This window comes from Dendropsophus ebraccatus, chromosome 2, assembly GCF_027789765.1.
Source record: "Dendropsophus ebraccatus isolate aDenEbr1 chromosome 2, aDenEbr1.pat, whole genome shotgun sequence".
Lineage (NCBI taxonomy): Eukaryota > Metazoa > Chordata > Amphibia > Anura > Hylidae > Dendropsophus > Dendropsophus ebraccatus.
In genome coordinates this window covers 91323248-91347565 of record NC_091455.1, presented here as the reverse complement: position 1 = coordinate 91347565, position 24318 = coordinate 91323248, and the positions used below count along the sequence as shown (strand labels likewise).

At 41.2% G+C, this 24318-nt stretch overlaps 1 protein-coding gene across 13 annotated transcripts in view; it reads right to left on the bottom strand.

The window, feature by feature from the left end:
• Positions 1-24318, bottom strand: part of KIF13A (kinesin family member 13A) — a 166090-nt gene that overhangs the window by 105209 nt on the left and 36563 nt on the right. For 12 of the 13 annotated variants that reach the window (XM_069957958.1, XM_069957963.1, XM_069957965.1 and 9 more), the window contains exon 3: positions 6908-6920. The exons of the other annotated variant lie outside the window; for it this stretch is intronic. In XM_069957958.1, coding sequence (XP_069814059.1) covers positions 6908-6920 — 13 coding nt within the window. The remainder of the gene's footprint in view (positions 1-6907; positions 6921-24318) is intronic. 13 annotated transcript variants of the gene reach the window in all.

The following is a 24318-nucleotide window of genomic DNA, read 5'->3' as shown; positions in this document are numbered from 1 at the left end:
AGGATTTAAGTGATGCGCGAGGCACACACCAGCAACGGGTGTCTTCCCCTCTGCCTATCATTATTGACTGATCAGATCAGTTTTCCTGAGAGGATACTGGATTTTTTTCAAGACAAACCCTTATCAAACACATGGAGGAAAGGTTTCACAAGCCTCCATTCTATTTTATCCCTAGGATCTTTTTGGCATATGTCTGTCCAGTAAGCGTTGGTGTACCATTTATAAAAAAAAAAAAAAAAAAAAAAAAAAAAAAAAAAAAAGACAGCAGCAAGTGGTTGTTGCTGTTAAAGGGCATTAAGGCGTAAAAAAAATTCCTTTTAAATCAACTAGTGTCACAAAGTGCCAGAGATTTGTAATTTACTTCTGATAAAAAAATCTCAAGTCTTCCAGTACTTATCTGCCGAGTGTCGTACATTTCTAAGTCTATGGCATACAGCGGTTGATAAGTACTGGAAGACTTGAGATTTCTTATTAGAAGTAAATTACACTTTGTGACACCAGTTGATGTAAGCTGCATTCATAAGTTCTGTGAAGTTGTCCGTGCGCATGGGCAGATTTATAGCCCATTGCTTTGTGTTGGGCTATTCACATGTTCAGTGTTTTCACCGATCTCCTATCCATTCCGTTAAAAAATATGACGTCATAACTCGGAATGGAAGCATGGCACGGATTCCACATAGAAATCAATGAGTTATGTGTTTTTCATGGATGTACACGGATAAGACATTAGTGTTCATCCGTGAAAAACAAATTTAATTTAAAATGCGTTAAACAAATCCATGAAAAACAAGGACGCAGATGTAATACAGATGAAAACACGGACAGTTTTGCACGGATCACAGAGGTAGCTAGAGGACTACATTCACTGACCAGGAAAAACACTGAAAGTGTGAATGCAGCCTTAAAAAAAAAAAATTATGCTGGAGTTGCCCTTTAAAGGAGAAGTCCGGCAACTGATAAAATACTGTAGCTGGCATGGGAAGGGTGGAAATTGATTGCAAGTAGGCACTTACCTCTCCTCAAGCCTGCGGTGACTCAGGGATCTCAGAAATCACATTGGTTATCAAATAGAGGGAAAATGACAGACCATTTAAACTAAAGAGTGGTATAGTGATAAGTAAAGATGAGCGAACGGGGTTCGGGTTCGAGTCGATCCGAACACGAACGTTCGTTATTTGATTAGCGGTGGCTGCTGAACTTGGATAAAGCTCTAAGGTTGTCTGGAAAACATGGATACAGCCAATGACTATATCCATGTTTTCTACATAGACTTAGGGCTTTATCCAAGTTCAGCAGCATGTTCGGGTTCGGATCGACTCGAGCATGCTCGAGGTTCGCTGGTCTCTAGTGAGAAGCTTAGAACTGTATGACATAGAGCTGTATATGTCCAGCTATATATATTTGGCGCTGAGATTTCTCTGTATGAACATGGGGGCAGAGCAGAGCCTTGGCCTTTACACAAAGGTGCACATTTATTACACTCATTCTTCATGTTGAGAGCCTTAATAATAACCACTGCATATACAGCTTCACAGTCGTTGAGTCATATCTAGCACAATGAATGTAGACATTCATTTTCCAGCGGGAAAGAAAACCAACTTTCTAATGGAAGATATATTTCAGAGTGAGTCACAGTATTTCATCTTCTGATCTGTCCAAAGGAACATACACTTTAATATTTTGTGCCAAAGACCAGCAATTATTAATGGCTACATTAAAGTGTCATAGTTTATAATGTTCTGTACAATAGGGCCTTGATAAGGCTGTAAGACATAGGTAGTGGAAGACAAACTCATGTGGCTCACAGCTTTATTAAAGGATGTCACCAGACTCAATGTTTTAAAGGGGGCTTCTGATCCCCGAGAACAGGTTTCTACAGGCTCACAATGTTATATGGAAAAAAAAAAGTTAACAATTTAAAATTCTGTACTGTTTCTTCACTGTTTACGACACTGCAGAGGTCAATGAGCATCAATTGCATTGATCTGTAAACAACGTACATCGATGTGCCCAGTGTTGGGTCATGTTTCACTTCATTGTATAACAAGTCACCACAAAGCAAAGTCATGGTGAGGTTAAAGAAGAAGTCTGGCAGAGTGCTTGAGAGGATAAAAGAAATAATGTGCTCTAACTTCCAGCACTCCAGCGCTGGTGGCTGCATATCGCTGGTCCCTGGACGCTTCCGGATCTGATCAAGGACCCAGGTTGTGACATGTGCGGTCTGGAGGCAGGATTCCACTGACAGGCTGAGCGGAATGCAAATGTCACAACCCGGATCCTGGCTAAGCCAATGAAGTGGTCAGGGACTGCAGCGGCAGTACGCGGCCACCAGTGCAGGAGCATGGGAGGTAAGAGCACATTATTTCTTTTAGCCTCCCTAGCACTTGTTTAAAAAAATATCTTTGCCCGAACTTACTTGTATCCAGGTCCAGTTTCCTGAAGGCAGCTTTTTGTTCTTGTGCTGGTTGAAAAAAAAACAACAAAAAACAAAAAACACAGGGAGTCCAGGTGATCTGAGCGCTGACAGAGAGAAGGCAGTCATGTGATTAATGGGCACATTGAGCCGTGACTCTCTGTACTCGCCGTGACTTCATGTGTTTAGTCTCTTTTTTTCAACCAGCACAAAACTAAAAAAGCTGCCTTCAGGAGGCAAGTATAGCTTTGTTTTAATACGAATGATGATAAAGATAATAATAATAATAATAATAATAATAATAAATTTATAAAAACTTATACCACACCCCCTGTTGATTTAGATTTTTAAAGTTATAAAGACAGCGACACTAAGTTGGCCAGAATTTTGGCAACAATTAAAATACTTCCATGACTTCTAACACATTTATTATATATTTTAGACACTTTTGCTCCTTATGCAACAACTGGAAAAGGGGTAAAGCGAAAATGTGCCAAAGTTTCATAATCTATCATTACAACAGCCAAATATTTTTTTGAGCTCCAAACACACAAGTGGAGAAATTATTAGGAATGGCGGCTCATACACCAGTCTTAGGTAAAAGGCAGCTGATTTAAGATGCGGCAGATATAATGAGAGGCAAGCCTCTTAATCGATTTGGCGCATCTCACACACAGTCCATGAGCCATTAGAAATCTCCATCAGCTATGGGCTACAGTAGCTTTCGGACATAACATACACCAATTTCTGAAATAAGTTATGATAAATCTGCTGGGGTGTGGGAGGATATATCCCCTCTAGTAAAAGTGATGCAAAGGGAACAGAAAGACAAAAAAAATCACACATTATGTACAAAAGTGTGGCTTGCACAAAAATGTAAAAAATTGCATATAGCCTTGATAATTTCCTCCCACAGTAAATTCTAACATAATATGTGCCTGCACTCACCACTTTGGCAAGCTTATGATCTTACTGCATTTATGGAACTGAAAACTGAAAGGTCTCATTCACACATTCAGTATTATTATTTCAGGACCATATAATTATGTCAGTCTGTCTTTGTTATTTAAATAAAATTTGTCCGTAATGCATCCACAAAAATGTGATAGTTTCAGATTATGATGATCTGTATTTTTTGTGGATGTTACAGATGTAGTGTCCGTAACATCCGAAAAAAATGTGGATCCCATAGACTACTATTGGCTGACTAAAACCCCGAAACAGCTGTCTGTGGATGGATACCTTGCTGAGGTGGTTTCCTTGACTGGAGAACGCTTTGGCTTGGTTGTTCCTTCCCGGAGGGAAGGTCTGGCTAGTTCACTGACGTCGAGACATGTGATGGTGTCTCTGCAGTGTTCTTTTGCATATTCGATTTCCCAGGGGGCAATGTTCTAGAATACACTGACGTTGAGACATGTGATGGTGTCTCTGCGGTGTTTTGGTTGATCTCCCTGAGGTCAACCAGCGTCCTTTTGCATGCACTTACTAGTCATTGCTCCCACTAGCCAGAAACCTACTCCACACTGATGAGGGGCAAAAACCCCGAAACAGCGGTCTGTGGATGGATACCTTGCTGAGGTGGTTTCCTTGACTGGAGAACGCCTTTGGCTTGGTTGTTCCTTCCCGGAGGGAAGGTCTGGCTAGTTCACTGACGTCGAGACATGTGATGGTGTCTCTGCAGTGTTCTTTTGCATATTTGATTTCCCAGGGGGCAATGTTCTAGAATACACCGACTTTGAGACACGTGATGGTGTCTCTGCGGTGTTTTGGTTGATCTCCCTGAGTTCAACCAGCGTCCTTTTACTATTGGCTAACTAACTGTTCTGCAATTATGGTCCGCACTAGGACATGAAATAATATTTATAACTCCTAACAGTGTGAATAGCCCTATAAAATCAATGAATCCTAAATTGGTCCGTAATTGCAGATTGATCCGCAATTATGGACAAATTTATGAAACGTGTAAATAAGGCCTACGGTTATATTCCCACACAGTATTTTGCTCAGTATTTTTCAATTAAAACCAGGAGTGGATTGAAAACACAGTAAGGCTATCTTCACACACTGTTGAAATGAAGTGGATGGCCGCCATTTAATGGCAAATTATTGGCGTTGTTTTAAAATAACGGCTGTTATTTGCCATTAAAAGTTTTGTTTTGTATGGAATTTAATTTGGTATGCATTTATGAATATTTCTAATAAAATAAGAGTTAAAATACTTTAGCAAACTTGCCACCTTCTCCTGGTATGCTATATTAACCCCTTCCCATCAGTAATACGTATATATACGTTACTACTGCACATACCCCGTGTAGTAGGAATGTATATATACGTTCCTGACTTCAGGGGCTTATTAATGTGTGTGGGACCGCTGCAGTGATAGCGGTCCCACACACACATCAGTGTCTCCTGGTCCGTAGGTAATGAGAGGCAGCTGCGTCTCATTAACCCCTTAAATGCCGCGATCTATAGCGATCGCAACGTTTAAGGTACTCAGTGACAGAACAAGCTTCTGTCACTAACATAGTAACATAGTAAATAAGGTTGAAAGAAGACTAGAGTCCATCAGGTTCAACTTAGGGGAACCCTACTGTGTTTATCCAGGGAAGGCAAAAACCCCTGTGAGGCAGTGGACAATTGCCCCACCACAGGGAGAAAAATCCCCCCGACTCCAATGGCAACCAGAATAATCCCTGGATCAACGTATCACCGGAAATCTAATGCCCATAACTTGTGATATTATATTGTTCAAGAAAAGCATCCAGGCCTCCCTTGAACTTATTTAATGAATCGGCCATGACAACATCATGTGGCAGAGTTCCACAGTCTTACTGCTCGTACAGTAAAGAACCCGCATCGATGCTGATAAAATCTTCTTTCCTCTAGACGTAGAGGATGCCCCCTTGTCATGGTTACAGTCCTAGGAGTAAAAAGATCACTACAAAGATCTCTGTACTGTCCATTCATATACTTGTACATTGTGATCAGATCGCCCCTAAGACGTCTTTTTTCTAGCGTAAATAACCCCAAGCTTGATAACCTGTCCTGGTACTGTAACCCACCCATTCCCTTAATGACCTTTGTTGCCCTCCTCTGCACCCGCTCCAGTTAAGCTGTGTCCTTCTTATATACCGGTGCCCAAAACTGTACACAGTATTCCATGTGCGGTCTGACCAGTGATTTATAAAGAGGCAAAACTATGTTCTCACCTTTAGCATCTATACCTCTTTTGATGCACCCCATTATTCTATTAGCCTTGGCAGCTGCTGCCTGGCACTGATCCCTAATGTTAAGTTTTCTGTCCACCAAAACCCCCAGGTCCTTTTCGGAAGTAGTTTTACCCAGTGTTTTATTATTTAGCACATAACTGTACTTATTATTTCTATGGCCCAAGTGCATAACCTTACATTTATCCACATTAAACTTCATTTGCCATTTCACCGCCCAAGCCTCTAGCTTCTCCAAATCCCTCTGTAATATGATATTATCATCCTCTGTGCCGATTACTTTACCCAGTTTAGTATCATCTGCAAAAATTGCATATACCGTCGGGCGGGGGTAAGCCTCTTACCTCAGTCCTGTCGGTTTGGCGATCTGTGCCTAGAGTCTGCTCTCAAGCAGGCTCTATACATAGATTGCCGATAACACTCATCTATGTTATGCTATGGCATAGCATAGCATAGATCAGTACATGCAATCTAATGATAGCATGTTTTACAGTGAAAAACAGTATAAAAAGAGTGTATAATTATTTTTTTTTTAAAGTATTAAAAAAAAAAAAAAAACCTTATAAACCCCCTTCCAATAAAAGTTTAAAAGACCCTCTTGCCCATTAAAAAAATATTTAAAAATAAACATACATATTACATATTGTAGCGTGCGAAATTGTTTGATCTATTAAAATATAACATTACTGTTCCCGCACGGTGAATGGCGTAAACGGAAAAAAAAAAAAGAAAACAAACCAGGATTGCTGATTTTATTAAATTATATATCTGAAAAAAATTAATAGAAGGTGATCAAAATGTTTGCTACACCAATATGATATTAATAAAAACTAGAGATCATGATGCAAAACATGACACCCCAAACCACCCTGTAAGTGAAAAATAAAAGCGCTATGGCTCTTAGAAGGCAGAGAGGAACATTGCATTAATTTGACCCGGACATAAGTGCATCAAAGGGCTCTGTCTTTAAGGGGTTAATATATCAATGCATTTGCAAAAATATTTAAGTTTATAAACCCTACAAGTTTAACTATTTTAGTTGAGATGATAATTTCATGCCTACCCAGGGGATATGGTGTCCTTTATGAGAGGGGGGGGGTGGACGCCAACAACACAAAGCTCAGACGGTCAGAAAGAATGATAGGTCAGTGTTAATATGAGGTCAACTGTAATTTTCAATATAGTACAGGAGGCTTTGTTTTTTTTGTGAATTGAAAACAATACAGGCAAAATCTAAAGGTAATGAAAACATATAGACTACTCTTACCTTTGGTGGTTTCCTAGAAATGGCAACAATTCCAAAATAAAAGATGGGATGGGTTCATCAGAAACGAGAGAGAGAAAAAAAAGATAAAATTAGTACAGAGTCTACATAACTGATATCATTAAAAATCTTACAATACAGAAAGCACTGTCAACTTCAGGAGCCGAGAGGAACTTTTTGGAAGCAAGGCAACAGAATAGTAATATAAAAGGAAAATATTATAGCAACTTTTTTATATACATAATTAGGGGGGCTGCCACCTTGTCTCAGTTTTAACAGCTTTTCCTATTCAGTTGAATGAGAAAGGCTTCTGGGCACGGTCTGTGACTTTTATAGAGGTCATACTACAGGGAAGGGGATGCTGAGTGGAGGGCCATGGCTACTCCATGCATCTCTGTTACCTATATACTGGTGTCACTGTACTCCTGTCTGTTTTAATAAAGAGGGAACTTCTGGGAAATTATTTGTACAGAACAGGAAATCTTAGCTTGGTTTAAGGCCTAGTGGCCAGAATCTGAAAATATATACAGTAAAATTACATAAAAACTTGATTGAAACAATAGGTCATTTTCTGATGACACATTCACTTAAAAGGGAACCCTGAGGGAGAGTGAGTTGGCCTTACTGCTGCCAGGCACAGCTCTTCAACACCGTGCCCGACAGTCTGTGACAGGGCAGAAAATTCGAAATCTTCATCTTTAATTGTCTAGGGAACATATAGTACATTTGCTTTTCACTGTTGGTCACAATCACCACGTTATATTTTTTGTTGAAAGTGATCCTAGTGATCTATGCAGGATTCTTTGACCATTTGTTCATGGAGTCTGATGACATTTGCATTACATGGCTAGGGCAAGCTGTCATTTAGATTCATAACCTTATTGCATTCCCTTGAGATAGCAGCACAGAGAAGAAGGGTTTGGCAACTGCTCACTGATCCCTATCAATAAAAACATTTATACTGGATACAATCCTTAAGTTAATGTAGGCCACTGCATGCCTATCCACTGTAAGCCACTGCATGCCTATCCATTGTAAGCCACTGAATGCCTATCCATTGTAAGCCACTGAATGCCTATCCATTGTAAGCCACTGAATGCCTATCCATTGTAAGCCACTACATGCCTACTCATTGTATGCCACTACATGCCTACTCATTGTACGCCATTGCATGCCTTTCCATCATATGCCACTGTATACATATCTATTGTATGCCACTACATGCCTATCCATTGTATACCACTGCATGCCTATCCATTGTATGCCACTACATGCCTATACATTGTATGCCACTACATGCCTACTCATTGTATGCCACTACATGCCTACTCATTGTATACCACTGCATGCCTACTCATTGTACACCATTGCATGCCTTTCCATCATATGCCACTGTATACATATCTATTGTATGCCACTACATGCCTATCCATTGTATACCACTGCATGCCTATCCATTGTATGCCACTACATGCCTATACATTGTAAGCCACTACATGCCTATCCATTGTATACCACTGCATGCCTATCCATTGTATGCCACTACATGCCTACTCATTGTATGCCACTACATGCCTACTCATTGTATGCCACTACATGCCTACTCATTGTATACCACTACATGCCTACTCATTGTACGCCATTGCATGCCTTTCCATCATATGCCACTGTATACATATCTATTGTATTCCACTACATGCCTATCCATTGTATGCCACTGCATGCCTATCTATTGTATGCCACTACATGCCTACTCATTGTATGCCATTGCATGCCTTTCCATCATATGCCACTGTATACATATCTATTGCATGCCACTGCATGCCTATCCATTGTATTCCATTGCATTCCTGTCCATCATATGCCATTGCATGCCTATCCATCAATTGCTACTGCTTGCCTATCCACCATATGCCACTGCATGCCTATCCACCATATGCCTCTATTTCTACCCAGCTTGCCATCATAAGGAAATCCCACATTCATATACTTCCAACAGAAGGTTTAACAGAGCCTAGTTTGTATGGCAACCTTTACAGGTACAACATGAACACGTTACACTCAGTATATAAGAATTTACAGAGGATAAATAACAGAGCCATTAACCCTTGTGTCGTATGTGCAGAGTTTTGCATTGCAAATAATGCATTTTAATATCCAGTGTTTTTTACAGTCAGTGGCTATAATATACATGGGAGAGTCTGCTGACACTATTATTTATGGGGTGTGCTCTGCTGGCACTATTATTAGCACGTGTTGTGCCAGGTCTATAAATATGCGACTCACTACTAGTGCTATTAAAAATAGGTATCTCTGATGACACTGTTCATTAGAGCACTACAGATGGAGTTTGGGGACAGAGTAGATGGCACTGCTAACAGGGACACAGTATTTGTGGGCAGGGTTTATGTAGAAGCATAACATCTCAATGAAAATTATTCCTAAAAGTAGGCAACCAGACATTCACAGATTTTTCAATATCAATATAAGATTGCCATTACTGAGAAGAATTTAATGAAAATTTTTTTTTTAAAACAGATGCACACAAATGCAAAAAATTAATTGCAAAAACACAGCGTGCACCCAGCCAAAAAAACAGTGAGAGTGCACAAAGTGGCAAATGATCGGCTAAATGCAGCCATTTATACCATACAGTTATTTTCAGCTGACTACAGGTAAAAAAAAAAAAAAAAAAAAAAATCCAGCATGGCCAATCACACTTTGCCATTAGCCAGACAATCGTTTGCACGTAATTCACAGATGATGGTCAGCCATTTTGATTGACGATTATCCTATTCTCCCATCTAACACACGCAGAAAAGTGGGTAGTGGGGATGGCATATGGCTTGTCCTTTTTCCATGTTAGGGTGCGTTCACACGTACAGGATCCGCAAAAGATCTGCAGCAGATTTGATGGCGCAGATTCAAAGCAAATCAAATCTGGGCCATCAAATCCGTTGAGGATTCTGTACGTGTGAACGTACCCTAAAGAAATAAAAAAAAAAAAGTGCTAAACTTGTCATATATATTTATTGAGAATGTCCCTCTATACCTATTTTGAATTACCTAATGTTACAGGATAAGCACAGATATATATTCACACCTGATTTGGGCTTCAAGGTAGTGCAACAAGACTGCACAGTGTAATGCTACGTTTACACGTAACGTAACGTTTTTTGTTTTTTTTTTCATAACGATCAGCTTTTAGAAGGTACGATATATTGTCCGGCAAATTTGTTTTGCGATCGCTTAAGCCTATCTCACACATTGGTTAAATCGGCGAACGACTGTTCACACCGAACGATATGCAATTTTTTTGCGAACGATCAACATCGATTTGAAAGGTTGTTAAAAGTTAAAAATGAACGATTTCTCGCTCGTCGTTTGATCCTTCGCAGCGTTTACACGTACGATTATCGTCGAATTCGATCGTTATCGTGCGAATTCGCACAATAATAGTTCCGTGTAAATGCAGCATAAGTGCAGCCTAAAGACAAGTCCACACTGAGTGTAATAAACTGCCCTAATCCATTTTTCTCTTTGTCCTCCTGCTAAGAAAATTCATGCAAAAAAAGCACAAACCAGTATGCCTGCCAAAAGAAGTTCAGCCATTGAGTAGCTTTAGATCCTAACTTGGCCTCCACACTTAATAAAGCATTTGGGGTGTGGCAGCCATGACAGGTGAAAATCTAACAGGTCATTTTTGTAATTGAGACCTTTGGGGTATCTGGTGTTTAAGCGAAAGATCATTTCTGCTTCTTTATGTAAGACTTGTTTATGCCAGTCACCTCCTCTCAATGGTTTATTAACCCTTATTATGGCATATGTGCTGAAGGTGCTGACATCCCCTCCATGTTCCTCTATAAAATGCTTTGCTGCCCCTGATGCATTGGTTCTGTGTTGTTTCCTGATGCTAGTGAGATGTTCGCTGATACGTTGTTTGTATTTCCTTATTGTACATCCCACATAGAATAAGTTACAGGTAGTACAGCCTATAATGTAGATGACATGGTCACTGTTGCAATTTAAATAGTTTCTAATCTCATAAGTTTTTAATCCTGAGCTGTCACTGAAAGTTTTTTTGTTGTGGGTAACAAACTTGCATATGGGGCAACGTGTGTCTCCGCATCTGAAGCAGCCCGTAATCCTACGGCTGGTGTGCAATGGCTCTGAAGCCAACATGCTAGGTGATAGCAAGTCTCCAAGTGATTTGCCTCTGCGCGGCACACATCTGAAACCCTGATCCAAGATCTCGGACAGGATTTCATCCTGGCGCAGGATGGCAATATTTTTTTTAAGAATATTAGTAATTTGTTTGTATTGGGGTGAGTACATAGTGGAGAATGTGATTGGTGTATGTGATTTTTGTGTAGTATGTACATTGTTAGTTGATTTCGAGAGCAATAGATCCCGGTTCTTGGTGGAGACAATGTTATGGGCTCTGCGTATGATTTGTCTGCTGTAACCTCTGTTAGATAGACGGGTTGCAGTTTCCTTACACTGTGTCTCAAAGACTGTGTTGTCTGAGCAGATGCGTTTAACCCTAGTAAACTCCCCGACTGGAATAGCCTGTATGGTGTGAAGGGGATGTTCACTTGTAGCATGTAAAATAGTGTTTCCCGCAGTGGGTTTGCGGAAAACTGAGGTGGTAACGTGTTCATTGTTGGACGAAGCTTGCAAGGTAATGTCCAAAAAGGTGATATTTGTTTTGTGAAAAGTGTGAGTAAATGATAGGTTAAATGCATTGCTATTTATGTGTCGGACAAATTGCTGTGCCTCCTCCTCCTCTCCTCCCCAAACCAATAGCAGGTCGTCTATGAAACGGCCGAACCATTTAATGTGATGGAGAAAAGGGTTGATGGGAGTGAAAATGAATTGCTCCTCCCACCAGGCCATGTAGAGACCTGCTAAAGTTGGGGAGAACCTGGCCCCCATAGGGGCTCCTTTGGTCTGCAAAAAGAATTCATTATTAAAAGAAAAATAATTGTGTTTCAATAAATATGTTGTTAAATCTATAATGAACTCTTTTAATTCGTGACTATACCTGCTATATTTGTACAAGTGATAAGACAAGGCTGTGATTGCCAAGTCATGCGGTATAGACGAATATAAAGCTGTCACATCACAGCTTAGCCATGAAAAATTAGGATTCCACACAAAGTTTTTAAATATGTTCAACACAGATCCTGAATCCTTCAGATACCCTGGTACTCTCACTACCAGGGGCTGAAGCAACGAATCCAGCCAGGCACATACCCTTTCATTAAGGGAGCCAACCCCCGAGATGATGGGACGTAAGGGAGGGGGGTTGGCTCCCTTATGGATTTTGGGTAAACCATAAAAAATTGGCAAGGTGGGATTAGCAGGAACAAAGTAATTGTATTGTTTTTCTTCCATTATGCCCAGTGCTATTCCTTCCTGTACTATGTTGGATAGTGTATTTCTGAAGGTCAAGGTGGGGTCTGACTGTAATCTGCGGTAGGTTGTGACGTCATTCAGAATTATGTAGGCACTGTCACAGTAAGACTCACGGTCAAGTAGTACAATTTTTCCGCCTTTGTCGGCCATCTTGATTATTAAATTTTTGTTGGCCTGTAGTTCCTTTATTGCCTTTCTTTCCCCATGTGATATATTGTTTTGGATTGAGTTGGTGGAAAGCTTTTTCAAGTCTCGTTCCATGGCAAATTGGAAATGATCCAACGCCTCAACACGAGACCTGAATGGGTAGAACGAGGGATTAGATGCTACAGTAGGTACACTATGTATTTGTTCCTGTTGTTCCGTTTCCCCATCTATGCCGAGCTCAATGAGTTGCAGGAGATTCACTTGGTCCTGAAAGAGCAATTCCACGAATTCATTATTTGCTACATCATGTTCTTTCATGAGTGTGGACGTGGGCTCAGAGCAGGAGTGAAAAAAGTGTCTCCTGACCGTGAGCAATCTAGCAAAGCGATTGATGTCCATTAGGGTATGAAACATGTCAAAATGGCTGGAGGGTACAAACGTAAGACCTTTTTTAAAAATATTAATATGATCCTGGTTGAGTTGAAAAGATGATAAATTAAGTATTTCATGGTTAACAGCATTTTTTGTTTGGTTATAAATTTTAGATTCCATGGGGGAGGCTACTTCAGATGGATTAGTGGTGTGCTCCGGAGGTTCACATATGGTGGGTTCGTTAGTAAATACCTGTTCAGACATAATGGTAGAAACTACCGGTTGAGATGATATAATGGTTTGTATTTGTTCAGACGTACTAGTTAATAAGCCCTCCTGCGTCTTTCCCGTGCGGGGTATCGCTGGGCGGCGTCTGTGTTTTCTACCCGCACGTCGTGGACGTTTTTTGTCTGTTTGTTGTTGTTCTTTTTAGAATTATAGTATTGTTTAGGTCTCGCTCCCCCTCCTCCTCCTCGAGCACCCTCCTGCGTGTCACCGGAGTGGTAATTATTCCTATTTGTATCCCTTGTGGTGTCATTGCTTTTTTTTGGTGGATTGGTTCTCGGTGGTTCACGTGTGTCATCTGCATTGGGTTCTAAATCTGAGAAGTCCGTGGAATCCGGATCCGAGAAGAAACTTACATGTGAGGTGTTTGGTTGTTGTCCACTTGGTTGTTTTTTTAAAATGGATTTTGGAGTGGAGCGGCGTTGCTGTTTCCAGGTATACACCTGGTTGAGTTCATAATCCTCGTTGTCACGCTGGAATTTTTTCTTTTTTATACTGACAATGTATTCCTCTAAAGACTGGATTTTTTGCAATGTTTGTTTGTTCAAGTCATCGTATTCCGTAGACCCCTCAAAGGTTGCCAGTTGTTGTTTTTCCAGCATGTACTCCCACCCCATAGATAACCCAGCATTTTTCCAAATACATGTAATGGGAGGGAGCAGCACTCATGCTACACCTGTGCCACTTAGGCACATGATCCATGACGTAGGGATCCTTTCATTGGTTGGTCACCTGTTTTTATTCGCCACAAGATTCATTTGTAACTAGACCATGATTAAGCGCAGTAGCGCGAAACGCGTAGGTCCTGCTATGCTCACCAAAATATTTTAATATGCACGAATAAAAGTTAAATTTTAGTATCTACGTCCAGGAGTGCCGTCTTCCACACCACTTCCTCTCAGCTATACCTTGCATGCGGCGTCTGGCCAACGCCTTGAAGATCGAGCACCCTCCTCTGCTAAATCCTGCCTGCTGTCATCCCACCTGCTTCATGGTGAGCTGTATCTCCTCTTTTTATATTTTTCATGTTTGCTGAAAATCTAACAGCCATGTCATGTGTTTTGCCTTTCAAATAGCCAGCCAATGATTTTCGGTTTCTGTCTTTACATAGCATGTAATGTGTGTAATACAACTAGGTCAGTAAGAGGAAAATGACAATGGGAGGAAACTATGTACAACTGCCCTAGAGTGCTGATAAACTTTACTTTCTATATTATGAAACTGATTTAAAAAAAAAAACTGTTAGAAAAGTTCCTGTAAAACTTCTCTGCTGGTTATGGGTTTAGTAGTCTGGTGGGTGGTCCTTCTCTGTGACTGACAGCTTTCTATGTGTAACTGTACATTCATAGCTGTCAACCACTGATGAGACCATCCGCAGGACTACTGAACCCAGAATAGTCAGAGATGTAAATTAATAAAGGATAATAAAGTTATATTGGCACCTTTCTAACAAACCTATGTATCAATCTGCTCAGATCCTCCTGCTATATAGCATGTTGTCTGTAGGTTGAACTGAACTTAAAATGTGGCAGGAACCTTTTGTAGAAGCATATAGCATTACTTACCTATCTATCCCAGTTTAGAAACTAACAAAAAAACATTTGTTTTGGGGGGTTTTGTTCTGTATTGTGTGGTTGTACTTCCTGGTTGAGCAGTTGTACACAGTACTACAGGTTCCAGAATGCATTGCTTTCCCTCAGCTGTTCATCACAGTCCTCCACCCTGCCCAATCCCCACTGAAATCTGTGACAGAACATCTAGGCTGTGTTCACACTTTGTAGTTCCATTGTGTTACTGATTTGCAGTATGTTATCATTTCATTGTGTTCCCACACACAGCACGCTGTATTCTCTACCTGTAACGCAGATACTGGAATAAAGTAAAGAACTTTTTGAATTTAATTAAATTATTTTTCTTTTCACCTCCAAGCACATATTATGATCAAGCATCTTTTATCTTTGAAGTTGAGCCCCACAATAAGGACTTAATCTGATATTATCTTACATAGCATATACTGTTTATGACTTGTTTTTTCTCCAGGTGGGATTGGCAGTGCCAGCTATTCTTTGTGCGGTTTAGCATCATTTACTTGTGTTACTGCATCATTTTTGTGAATACGCTGCAGTACTGCAATGAGTCTCCAACATGTGTGAACACAGCCCTAATTTCACTGCAGAGTTTTGCACAATCAGTGAAGTTTAAGCAGCTGCTTCTGGCTGGTCAGAGATGGTAAATCACTCAGGGGATTGGGGGATCCAGCCAAGCCTCCTGTGACATCACGCTCTGCCCCTTGTCTGCATCATCAGCCTGTGCTCAGCAAACACACACACAATGTGAGACAGAGGCTTGTAACCTTTGTCTCCTGAGGGGGGAGAGCAGAGGGAGCAGGAGACAAAGTGGACTGGCACAGAGGCGAGTTTTCTTCACTTCCTGGATGTTAATCAGCTACCAATGAGGCAGAACCGCACAGATATGGTATTACAGATATACAGAATATAGACATCTATATAAAATTTTATGTACGTTGAATAGAAAACAAGTTATCCTTATCTGGAGTTCACCTTTAACATCAAAGGTGAACATCTGCCAACCATACAATACTGATACACACCCTTACCTCTTTGCATTGCACATTTCTACTCCTTTCAACAACTCACAGCCATCAGTGAAATGTAATACCAAATAGAAAAAATCCCAAGCACGTACTGCAACAATCCTATTTCCAAAGCTTATGGGTGACTGCCAGATCGCCTGAGATGTTGCATAAGGTCAGACAATTCCAGTGTTTGCAATATATTGTTAGAACATGGAAAATCAGGAGTGTAAGTGGCACTGAACACCAGGGAAGTGGATTTTTCTAGCAGTTACAATGTAGCGTGGTGTAGAGCTTATCATTATGTAGGCTGTGACTGTAGGGAAAGTTTCCTTTTTAACTTATAGATTAAACAACTCCATATCTATCACATTCCAATACTCCATACATATTAGCCTGGTGTAAATGCAGAAGACAAGGCATTTCCTTCCTTCTTCTATATATATATACAATCCCTAATGAGATTATATGTTAGGGAGTCCATCAAACACCACATGATTCATTCTTGCAATGGCCATAATGGTTTGGGCAACGCCTAAGAAAAAAAAGCTATGGGCAGCGGGTGACAACACTCAATGTACAATATGGCTGAAGGTCCTCAAAACAAAGTTGTGGTGTTTTATAGCCCTATTTCACGGCACGATTATCGTTCATAGACTCGCTCCAACGACCGCTCGTTAACGAGCACTTAACTATTTTTTTAAGCGAACGATAACACATAATACGATATCTGTAGTGTAACAATTTTTTTGCGGTCGTTACATCGTTACATGGTCGTTTAAAACATGGGGAAATGTAGGTAGACATTTCAAGAACGACTGAAAGATTTTTTATTCAACGAAAAGATTAGCGAATTATTGTTGAAAGACCAACGATTTTTTTTTCAACATGTTGAAAAAAAATAGTGAATGACTCAACGACGATTTCGCTGTTGTCATTCGCTCGTTTACAGCTATTCCACAGAACGAATATCGTTAACGAGCAGTCCTTTGAACGATTTTAAGAACGATAATCGTTCGAAAAAGTTCCGTGGAATAGGGCCTTTAGGCATTCCCTTTCTACTCTATGGTCCTATTAAGGAAAGAATATAAATATCTGCACATATTCTCCCTGCCATCAAATATAACATAGGTAATAAAAAAGGTCCCATAGCCACCTATAGCAACAAGCTTGCTCAGGGATTTGATTTTTATTTTATTTTTTTGCTTTAATCGTATAGCTTAGGCTATTAATAAATGGAGGCTCCTCCTTACCTGATATGGTTTTCCTAATGCGGTCTACGTTTCCCATCACTCAATACTGTATATACATTATGTGACATGCTGTGATCATGTGCTGAAAACATCCATGTGAACGTAGCGCTGCCTATGTAGTTTGTCATAATGGTCTCTCAGTCCAGATTTATGTGATTAGAAGAGGAGTCTGCAGGGCAAGTATTAGAGAGTAGAGTTCACCAATCAGATGGCGCCAGTTTGCACTATTATTGGGATGTTAAGGAAGACGATAATTGGACATGGCGGAGCATCCATTCACTAAGGACTGTAGAATGAAATTACAACTGATTATAATGAAATGTTCATGTCTGGTTCTCCCAGCAGGATCCCAATGAACGCATAGTTGTGTGCATCCCATACGGCACAATTTAAACTTGCACCAAATATATACAATATATATACCAAATATATACCTTTAATGAACCCCTATTAGTATATCATGTAAAAACAATGTCATTAGCTGGACTGTTTTTCTTGCAAGTTACTAAAAAATTAGTTCTAAAATTCTAAAATGCAAGTAAGGGTAGTGACAAAAGAGCAAAGCAAGAAGTCTTCTACAGTACATTCCTGGGATGCATCCATTTAGTTCAGCTTAAGATGGTATAAAGCAGTAATTTAGGGGGGAGGAGAGGTTAGAGTGCTTGATCTCCGGTTGACAGGCAGCACACTACCGTAGACGCCTGACCCTACTTACTTGCCCAGCCTCCTCTGCAGACATGTACAGTAAGTACAGTAGAATCCTTTTTTAGGAAGCTAAACCATAATCCCTTAGTTGGTTTCAAACTAAACATGGAAGGGACTAAGATGTGGTAGACCCCTGTGTTCTCCTTAGGCCTCATTCCTGTTTGACACATACATCGGAAAAGCTTCCAATGTCCAAACTAAACATTCTTATATTTACTATATATAGACCCCGATTGTCAGAGGCCAAAACTGTGTCAAACATGAAGGAACAGCATAGTAGACTACACTAGTTAAAGGGGTCTCTGGGCAAAATTTACTGATCTATCCTTTAGGTCAGGACATTAGGTCAATATGAGATTGAGAAGGTGCACATACCCTAGCAGCCCACATGGTTCATCTGTTTTCCAGAGCCTTGGAGTCAATACACACGGTAGACAAAGCTAAAAGCATAGCATGACATTGTACAACACGTAGTGGCCATGCTGAGTTACTGCAGCTCTGCATCTAAAGTAAATGAGAGGTAAGCTGAAGTAACCCAGATGTAACTACATACTGTATATCTGCTTCCGTTTTTTTTTGTGTGTAGCGGTAGTCTGCTACTGCAAAAGGCTTACTGGTGGGTGTGCTGGCACACCACCAATTTAATATTGATGATCAATCCTTAGAATGGGTTTTCAATAAATTTTACCTGGAGAACCCCTTTAAACCCAAGGAATCCTATAAAAATGCATTCATAAATAACTTCCATTATATTAGCCTAGGGGTGACAGATGCCAATGTACTCTATTAAGGCCCTATTCCACCAACAGATCTGACGACAGATTATCTGCCAAAGATTTGAAGCCAAACCCAGGAGTGGATTTGAAAAGAGGAGAAATCCAGTCTTTTCTTTTATGACCTGTTGTCTGGTTATAGTCTGTTCCTGGGTTTGGCTTCAAATCTTTGGCAGATAATCTGTCGTCAGATCATAGAATATGTGATGGCTTTTTCAATAGCATTTCATTATATATATCTGTACAGTGGATGCAATTGTAACGAATAAGCAAGATTTTCATTACACAGATGGCTAGCTGTAGCATCTGAATAATAGATGCATCATAAAAATGCTCACAATCCATCAAGGTATGCTTACACAAAATATATTGATAAGCAGAATAAATGTGGATTTGACATGAAAATCCCTGTCAAAATCCTCATCAAGTCTGCATCATAGGATTTGGATTTTTTTTTTTATTTTTTTTATTAAAGTATTGTATTGCCCCCCAAAAGTTATACAAATGACCAATATACACTTATTACGGTAAATGCTCATAAAGCGCTTTTTTTCCCTGCACTTACTACTGCATCAAGGCTTCACTTCCTGGATAAAATGGTGATGTCACGACCCGACTCCCAGAGCTGTGCGGGCTGTGGCTGCTGGAGAGGATGATGGCAGGGGGACACTGAGGGACACAGGGCTCTGGAGGGACACTGAGCATCCCCCTGCCATCATCCTCTCCAGCAGCCACAGCCCGCACAGCTCTGGGAGTCGGGTCGTGACATCACCATTTTATCCAGGAAGTGACATCACCATTTTATCCAGGAAGTGAAGCCTTGATGTAGTAGTAAGTGCAGGGTAAAAAGCACTTTATGTGAATTCCCTTTAATAAGTGCATATTGGGGATTTGTATAACTTTTGGGGGGCAGTACATTACTTTAATAAAAATTTTTTGCCAGACTTCAAGTGCAAAATCTCCACCAAGAATTGGCATGTCCACTTCTATTACCATCTATACACATGGTACTAAATTCCCCACTAAAATTAATGGCACTTTGTTTCCATGTGGACTTTACAGCAGAATTCATATTACAATCCAACTCAAAGTGTGAATATATCCTTAACACAGATCCTTATAGGTTTAAGATCACAGGTGCCACTGTAAGGAGCTTTTCAGAGCATAGATGTTGAAAGGAGGGGAGAAATGTCATGTAAACATATGCCTTTCCCCTGCAAACTGTTTATCCTGTCAACTGGTTACAGAAAGTCTTGCATATTTTAAGATATGTGAAGAATTCTCATTCAGCGCTGTGATAAGGTAATAAGGATCCTACAAACACTGATGGTTGAGCAACTTTATAGGCATCAGATCTAGCAATAATAAAGGTTGGGGTAGGATTGGGCTGTTTATCCCTCAGTCATGCCCCATATTGTAGAAATGTCTCCTATTATCCAGAAATATCATCAAAGTAAGTTCACATGTTTTTTAACTAAGATTACACAATGTTAGATTAAACCACAACAAAGTCTAAGATATAAACATTAAACAGGGGTCCATTAAGGGAATACACATTCCAAGCTGAACAATAAGTCGCGTTTCCACACACTCATCATCATCATCATCATCGTAAGCAGAACTTCCCAGCATAACTTGAATATTTTAAAAGACTTTATAGTGTTAGAACTATGCTGACAAATCTGGCTACAAAGCGTTGAATTGAAACAGAATCATTTCCAGATATGCAAAATGTCTTGTATGTGATACGCTAGTATAAAAAATGTTTTTACTGGTATAAAATAACTTTAGCCAGTAGCTTTTTAGTCTTGTGCTGGTTGAAAAAAAGAGAGACCAAAACGTAGGAAGTCCAGGCCATCTGAGCGCTCACAGCGATAGCAGTCATTTCATTGATGGACACATTGAGCCGTGACACTCTGTACCGGCCAGACTGAGCTCTTTTTTTAACCAACACAAGACTAAAAAGCTGCCTTCAGGAAAACAGACCTGGGTTTCAGATAAGTATAGCTTTGTTTAAATGCATTATAACTAAATAAAATAAAATAAAATGAATGTAAATTGCAAACATATTTTATATCACATCCCATGTTGATTTAGATTTTAAAAATTATAAACAGATACCTTTTAACCCCTTAAGGCAGTTAATGTCGGTCGGCCGCGATCGCAGCGTTTAAGTGTAGTTGACAGAAGAATCTCCTGTCACTTACCGATGGCACTCCGGGGGTCCCGATTGCATGGCCTGACTGCCAGAGGTCTCTTACCTTCCTCCGTGCAGTCAGGTCTTCAGTCATCACAGGCACGCTCTATCAGAAGATCACCAATAACACTAATCCCTGCTATGCTATGGCATACCTGTACGTCCTGGCATCGCTAGGGGTGCTCAGAGCGCGGCCGCGCCGCTGGGCAGGGGTCTGCGCCGTAATGGCGCTGATCCCGGCTTGGCACTCTATTGTTTTCGGCTGCAGCAGCCGAAAGCAATTGAGTGCCTATCTCATCGATCTATGCAGTATATCTATACTGCATAGATCTCAATGAGAGATCAGTATGCTTATACTAGAAGTTCCCCAGGGGGGCTTCTAGTATAAGGCTATGCTCACAGAATGTGAACACCCGGCCGTTCCGTGACCGTGATCTTACCGGCCGCGGAGCTCTGGTGCGGGCGCATCAGCACGCGCCCGCATCAGAGCTTCCCATAGCCCACAGTAAAGCAAGCGGCCGGAGCCGCTTGCTTTACTGTGTGAACTGACAGGTCTTTCTTCGGCCAGAATTCAGTGAACTGACATGTCAGTTTTTTCTGGCGCCGCATGGGATCCCGGCCGGAGCGTATCGTACACAATCCGTACGCACATGTGTGTCAAAGTTAACAGCTGCATCTAAATGCCTGTTTTTCTGGTATCTGGTGGTCTAGTGGAGGTGGTGGGGGGGGGGGGGGAATCACCATCGCCACCCCCACCCTTTGGCTTTACATACTTAGGAGCACAGGCAGGTAACATATTAGCTGGGCAGCAGGGGGTAAAGTGGGAAAAGGCCTTTACATACTCGCAGCGGAATGAAAAATCTGCAGAGTGTGTTAAGCCCCTATTAATAGAGATGAGCGAACAGAGTTCAGGTTCGAGTCTATACGAACCCGAACTTTCAGCATTTGATTAGCGGGGGCTGCTGAACTTGGATAAAGCTCTAAGGTTGTCTGGAAAACATGGATACAGCCAATAACTATATCCATGTTTTCCCGATAGCCTTAGGGCTTTTTCCAAGTTCAGCAGCCACCGCTAATCAAATGCAGAAAGTTCGGGTTCGGATCAACTCGAGCATGCTCAAGGTTTGCTCATCTCTACCTATTAACTTAACCTACGACTGCCCGGCTAATACATTAACTGCCCACTCTCCAGTTTGCTTCTCAGGCTCCCGGCTCCCTGGAAACCCGTTCAGCCAATCAGTGGCTGAAGCAGGACAGCACACTGGCGGGACACCAGGTAGTCGGTTGTCTGAGAAGCATACAGGAGTGTGGGCAGTTAACGTATAGCTGGTCAGCGGTGGGTTAAGTAGGAAGGGGCTTTACATACTCGCAGAATGAAAATCTGCCGTGAGTATGTAAACCCATTAAAAAAATGAGAGGACACAGGATTGCCACAGATTTCGCTGTGATTCGGTAAAGGCACCCTAATATGTTACCAGAGCTGCAGGATACATAAAGAAGTATACTAACCTGGCTGGTCCCACTTTACTCCTCTTTACCAGCTCCTCTGATGTTCCATGTGGACATAAAAAAAGTGGCTCAGTGGCTGATGAGAATTAACATAGAGATCAGCCACTGTACAGGCATTTCCTGTCTGCATGGAATGTCAGCAGAACTAGTCTAGAAATGAACTGTGGCATTAGCAGATGCAGGGGAGCGGGCCAGGTAAGTATACCTTCTGATTTAGTATGAAAAAATAGAAAAATAAAACTTGACTTTTATTGCGATTACATTAAAAACGATCCATTGTATTCAGACAGCCTAGACGCCAGCACCTTGCAGTGAATCTACGTGACAGCCGTTTTGCGAGAGTAAGCACGCTTCTACAGACGTCTATTTTTCATACTGGATCTTACATTAGAACCTTAAATTCTAAGGAGGAGCACCCCAAACTTCTTTCTTCTGACTAAAAGGCAAAATCAAATTATATATCTGTCAGGAACTTACCCGACCGCGCTCCAGCGACGTCTGCTCCGGCCGGAGCGCAGCGCCGCCTTCCTCTCCGGGGCCAGGTGACGTCACGGAGACCCAACGGCTCCGATGACGCGCGGCTGCTCAGCTGAGTAGTATTAGGCTCAAGCTGAGTGGCAGACGCCTCTGCCACCCGGTTTGCAGCCAACACATGTGAATTGATCAGGACTCAGGAGTCCGGACCAATCACATCCTGGTCTGGGCTCCTGGTCCTGTATTTAAAGAGCCAGCGGTCATTCACTGATCGCTGGCTATTAGGTGTATTCCTGGTCCCAGCTCTCCCTTGTATATTCCTGCGTTCCCCGTCCTATCCCTCCTACTGCTCGACTCGTTATGCTGACCTCCCGTCTGACTTGTGACTACTCTTTTGGATTGCTGATTTTGAACTGCGTTGCCCGTGTGATTTGACCCGGCCTGGTTTACTATTCCTTATTGTGTTTGTCTGTCCGTATTGTTTTGTGTATCACGTATATAGCGCAGGGAACGTCTCCGTGGTTGTCCGCGACCGCCTAGGGTCGGCCGAGGCAATTAGGCAGGGACAGTGGGGGGTTCAGATAGGGCCCACTGTCTGGTTGTGTCTGTGTTAGTCTGGCAATATCCTAACGGGACACTGTTCACACTACTTTAGTGCCGATCGCTGTTTTTCAATATGGAACTATACCTTCTGATTTGTACCTTGAAGCACCAGTCACATATTAACAAAAAAAAAAAAAACACACCTCTCCCTATCCAGACAACCCCTTAGATTTGACCAACCTTTTCATGCAAATCCCAGCTTGCTAAAACATCTTTGTTCACATTTTCTAGAAAGATTACACATCCACTATGAAAATCATGTACATGTTTCTAACAGAGGAATCAGAACAATAGACCAAAGAGAATAAAAACAAACGTTGGGTGGAGTGTCTCTATAAGAAGCATTACACTTTATTCCAAGATGGAAAAATTTGCTGGGAAATAAAAATCTAACCCAAAAACAACAAGGAGTGTGGAAGGAGAGCGTTGTCAGACATGCAACTAATGGAAATTAAAAGCAGCTAGTTGACTCTTACAGGTGGCATTGCGCTCTTTTGGCATAAGTGCCACAGCTACTGACAATGCCATACTGATTTATATAAAAAACACACACACACACACACACAAGAGATGCTAATACACACACACACACACACACACACACACACACACACACACACAACAGATGCTAATACACACATGCCATTAAACAAAGAAGGAGGAGAAATGGATACAATTAGTTACCATAGGAAATTTCCTGTAGGTGAAGAGGATGATTAAGACCTCATCCACATGACTTGGTAACTGAACCCTTAGGTTCTGCAACACCTCTTCTCAAATCAGGCCCAATCGCCCCAACAGCCATCCTGCTCCATAACACGACTAGGTGATTTGTCTGTTTGCTGCTCATCTACAGTCAGGCCAGAATAAACGGTTCCTGAACAAAGATGATATAACAGGTAAAAAGAGGCCCTGTACTGGTAAGCAGTAATAGATTTGGGGTGGGGTTCTCATGTACTGGGGGTATAAGATATGGGAATGTCATATGATTTACTGGAAAGGCGCTCCTTTGTGTACTAGTTATATCAACATTTGCAACAAGCTCTAATACTGCTTTTTGGCATAAATGAAATTCCACCAGCCTT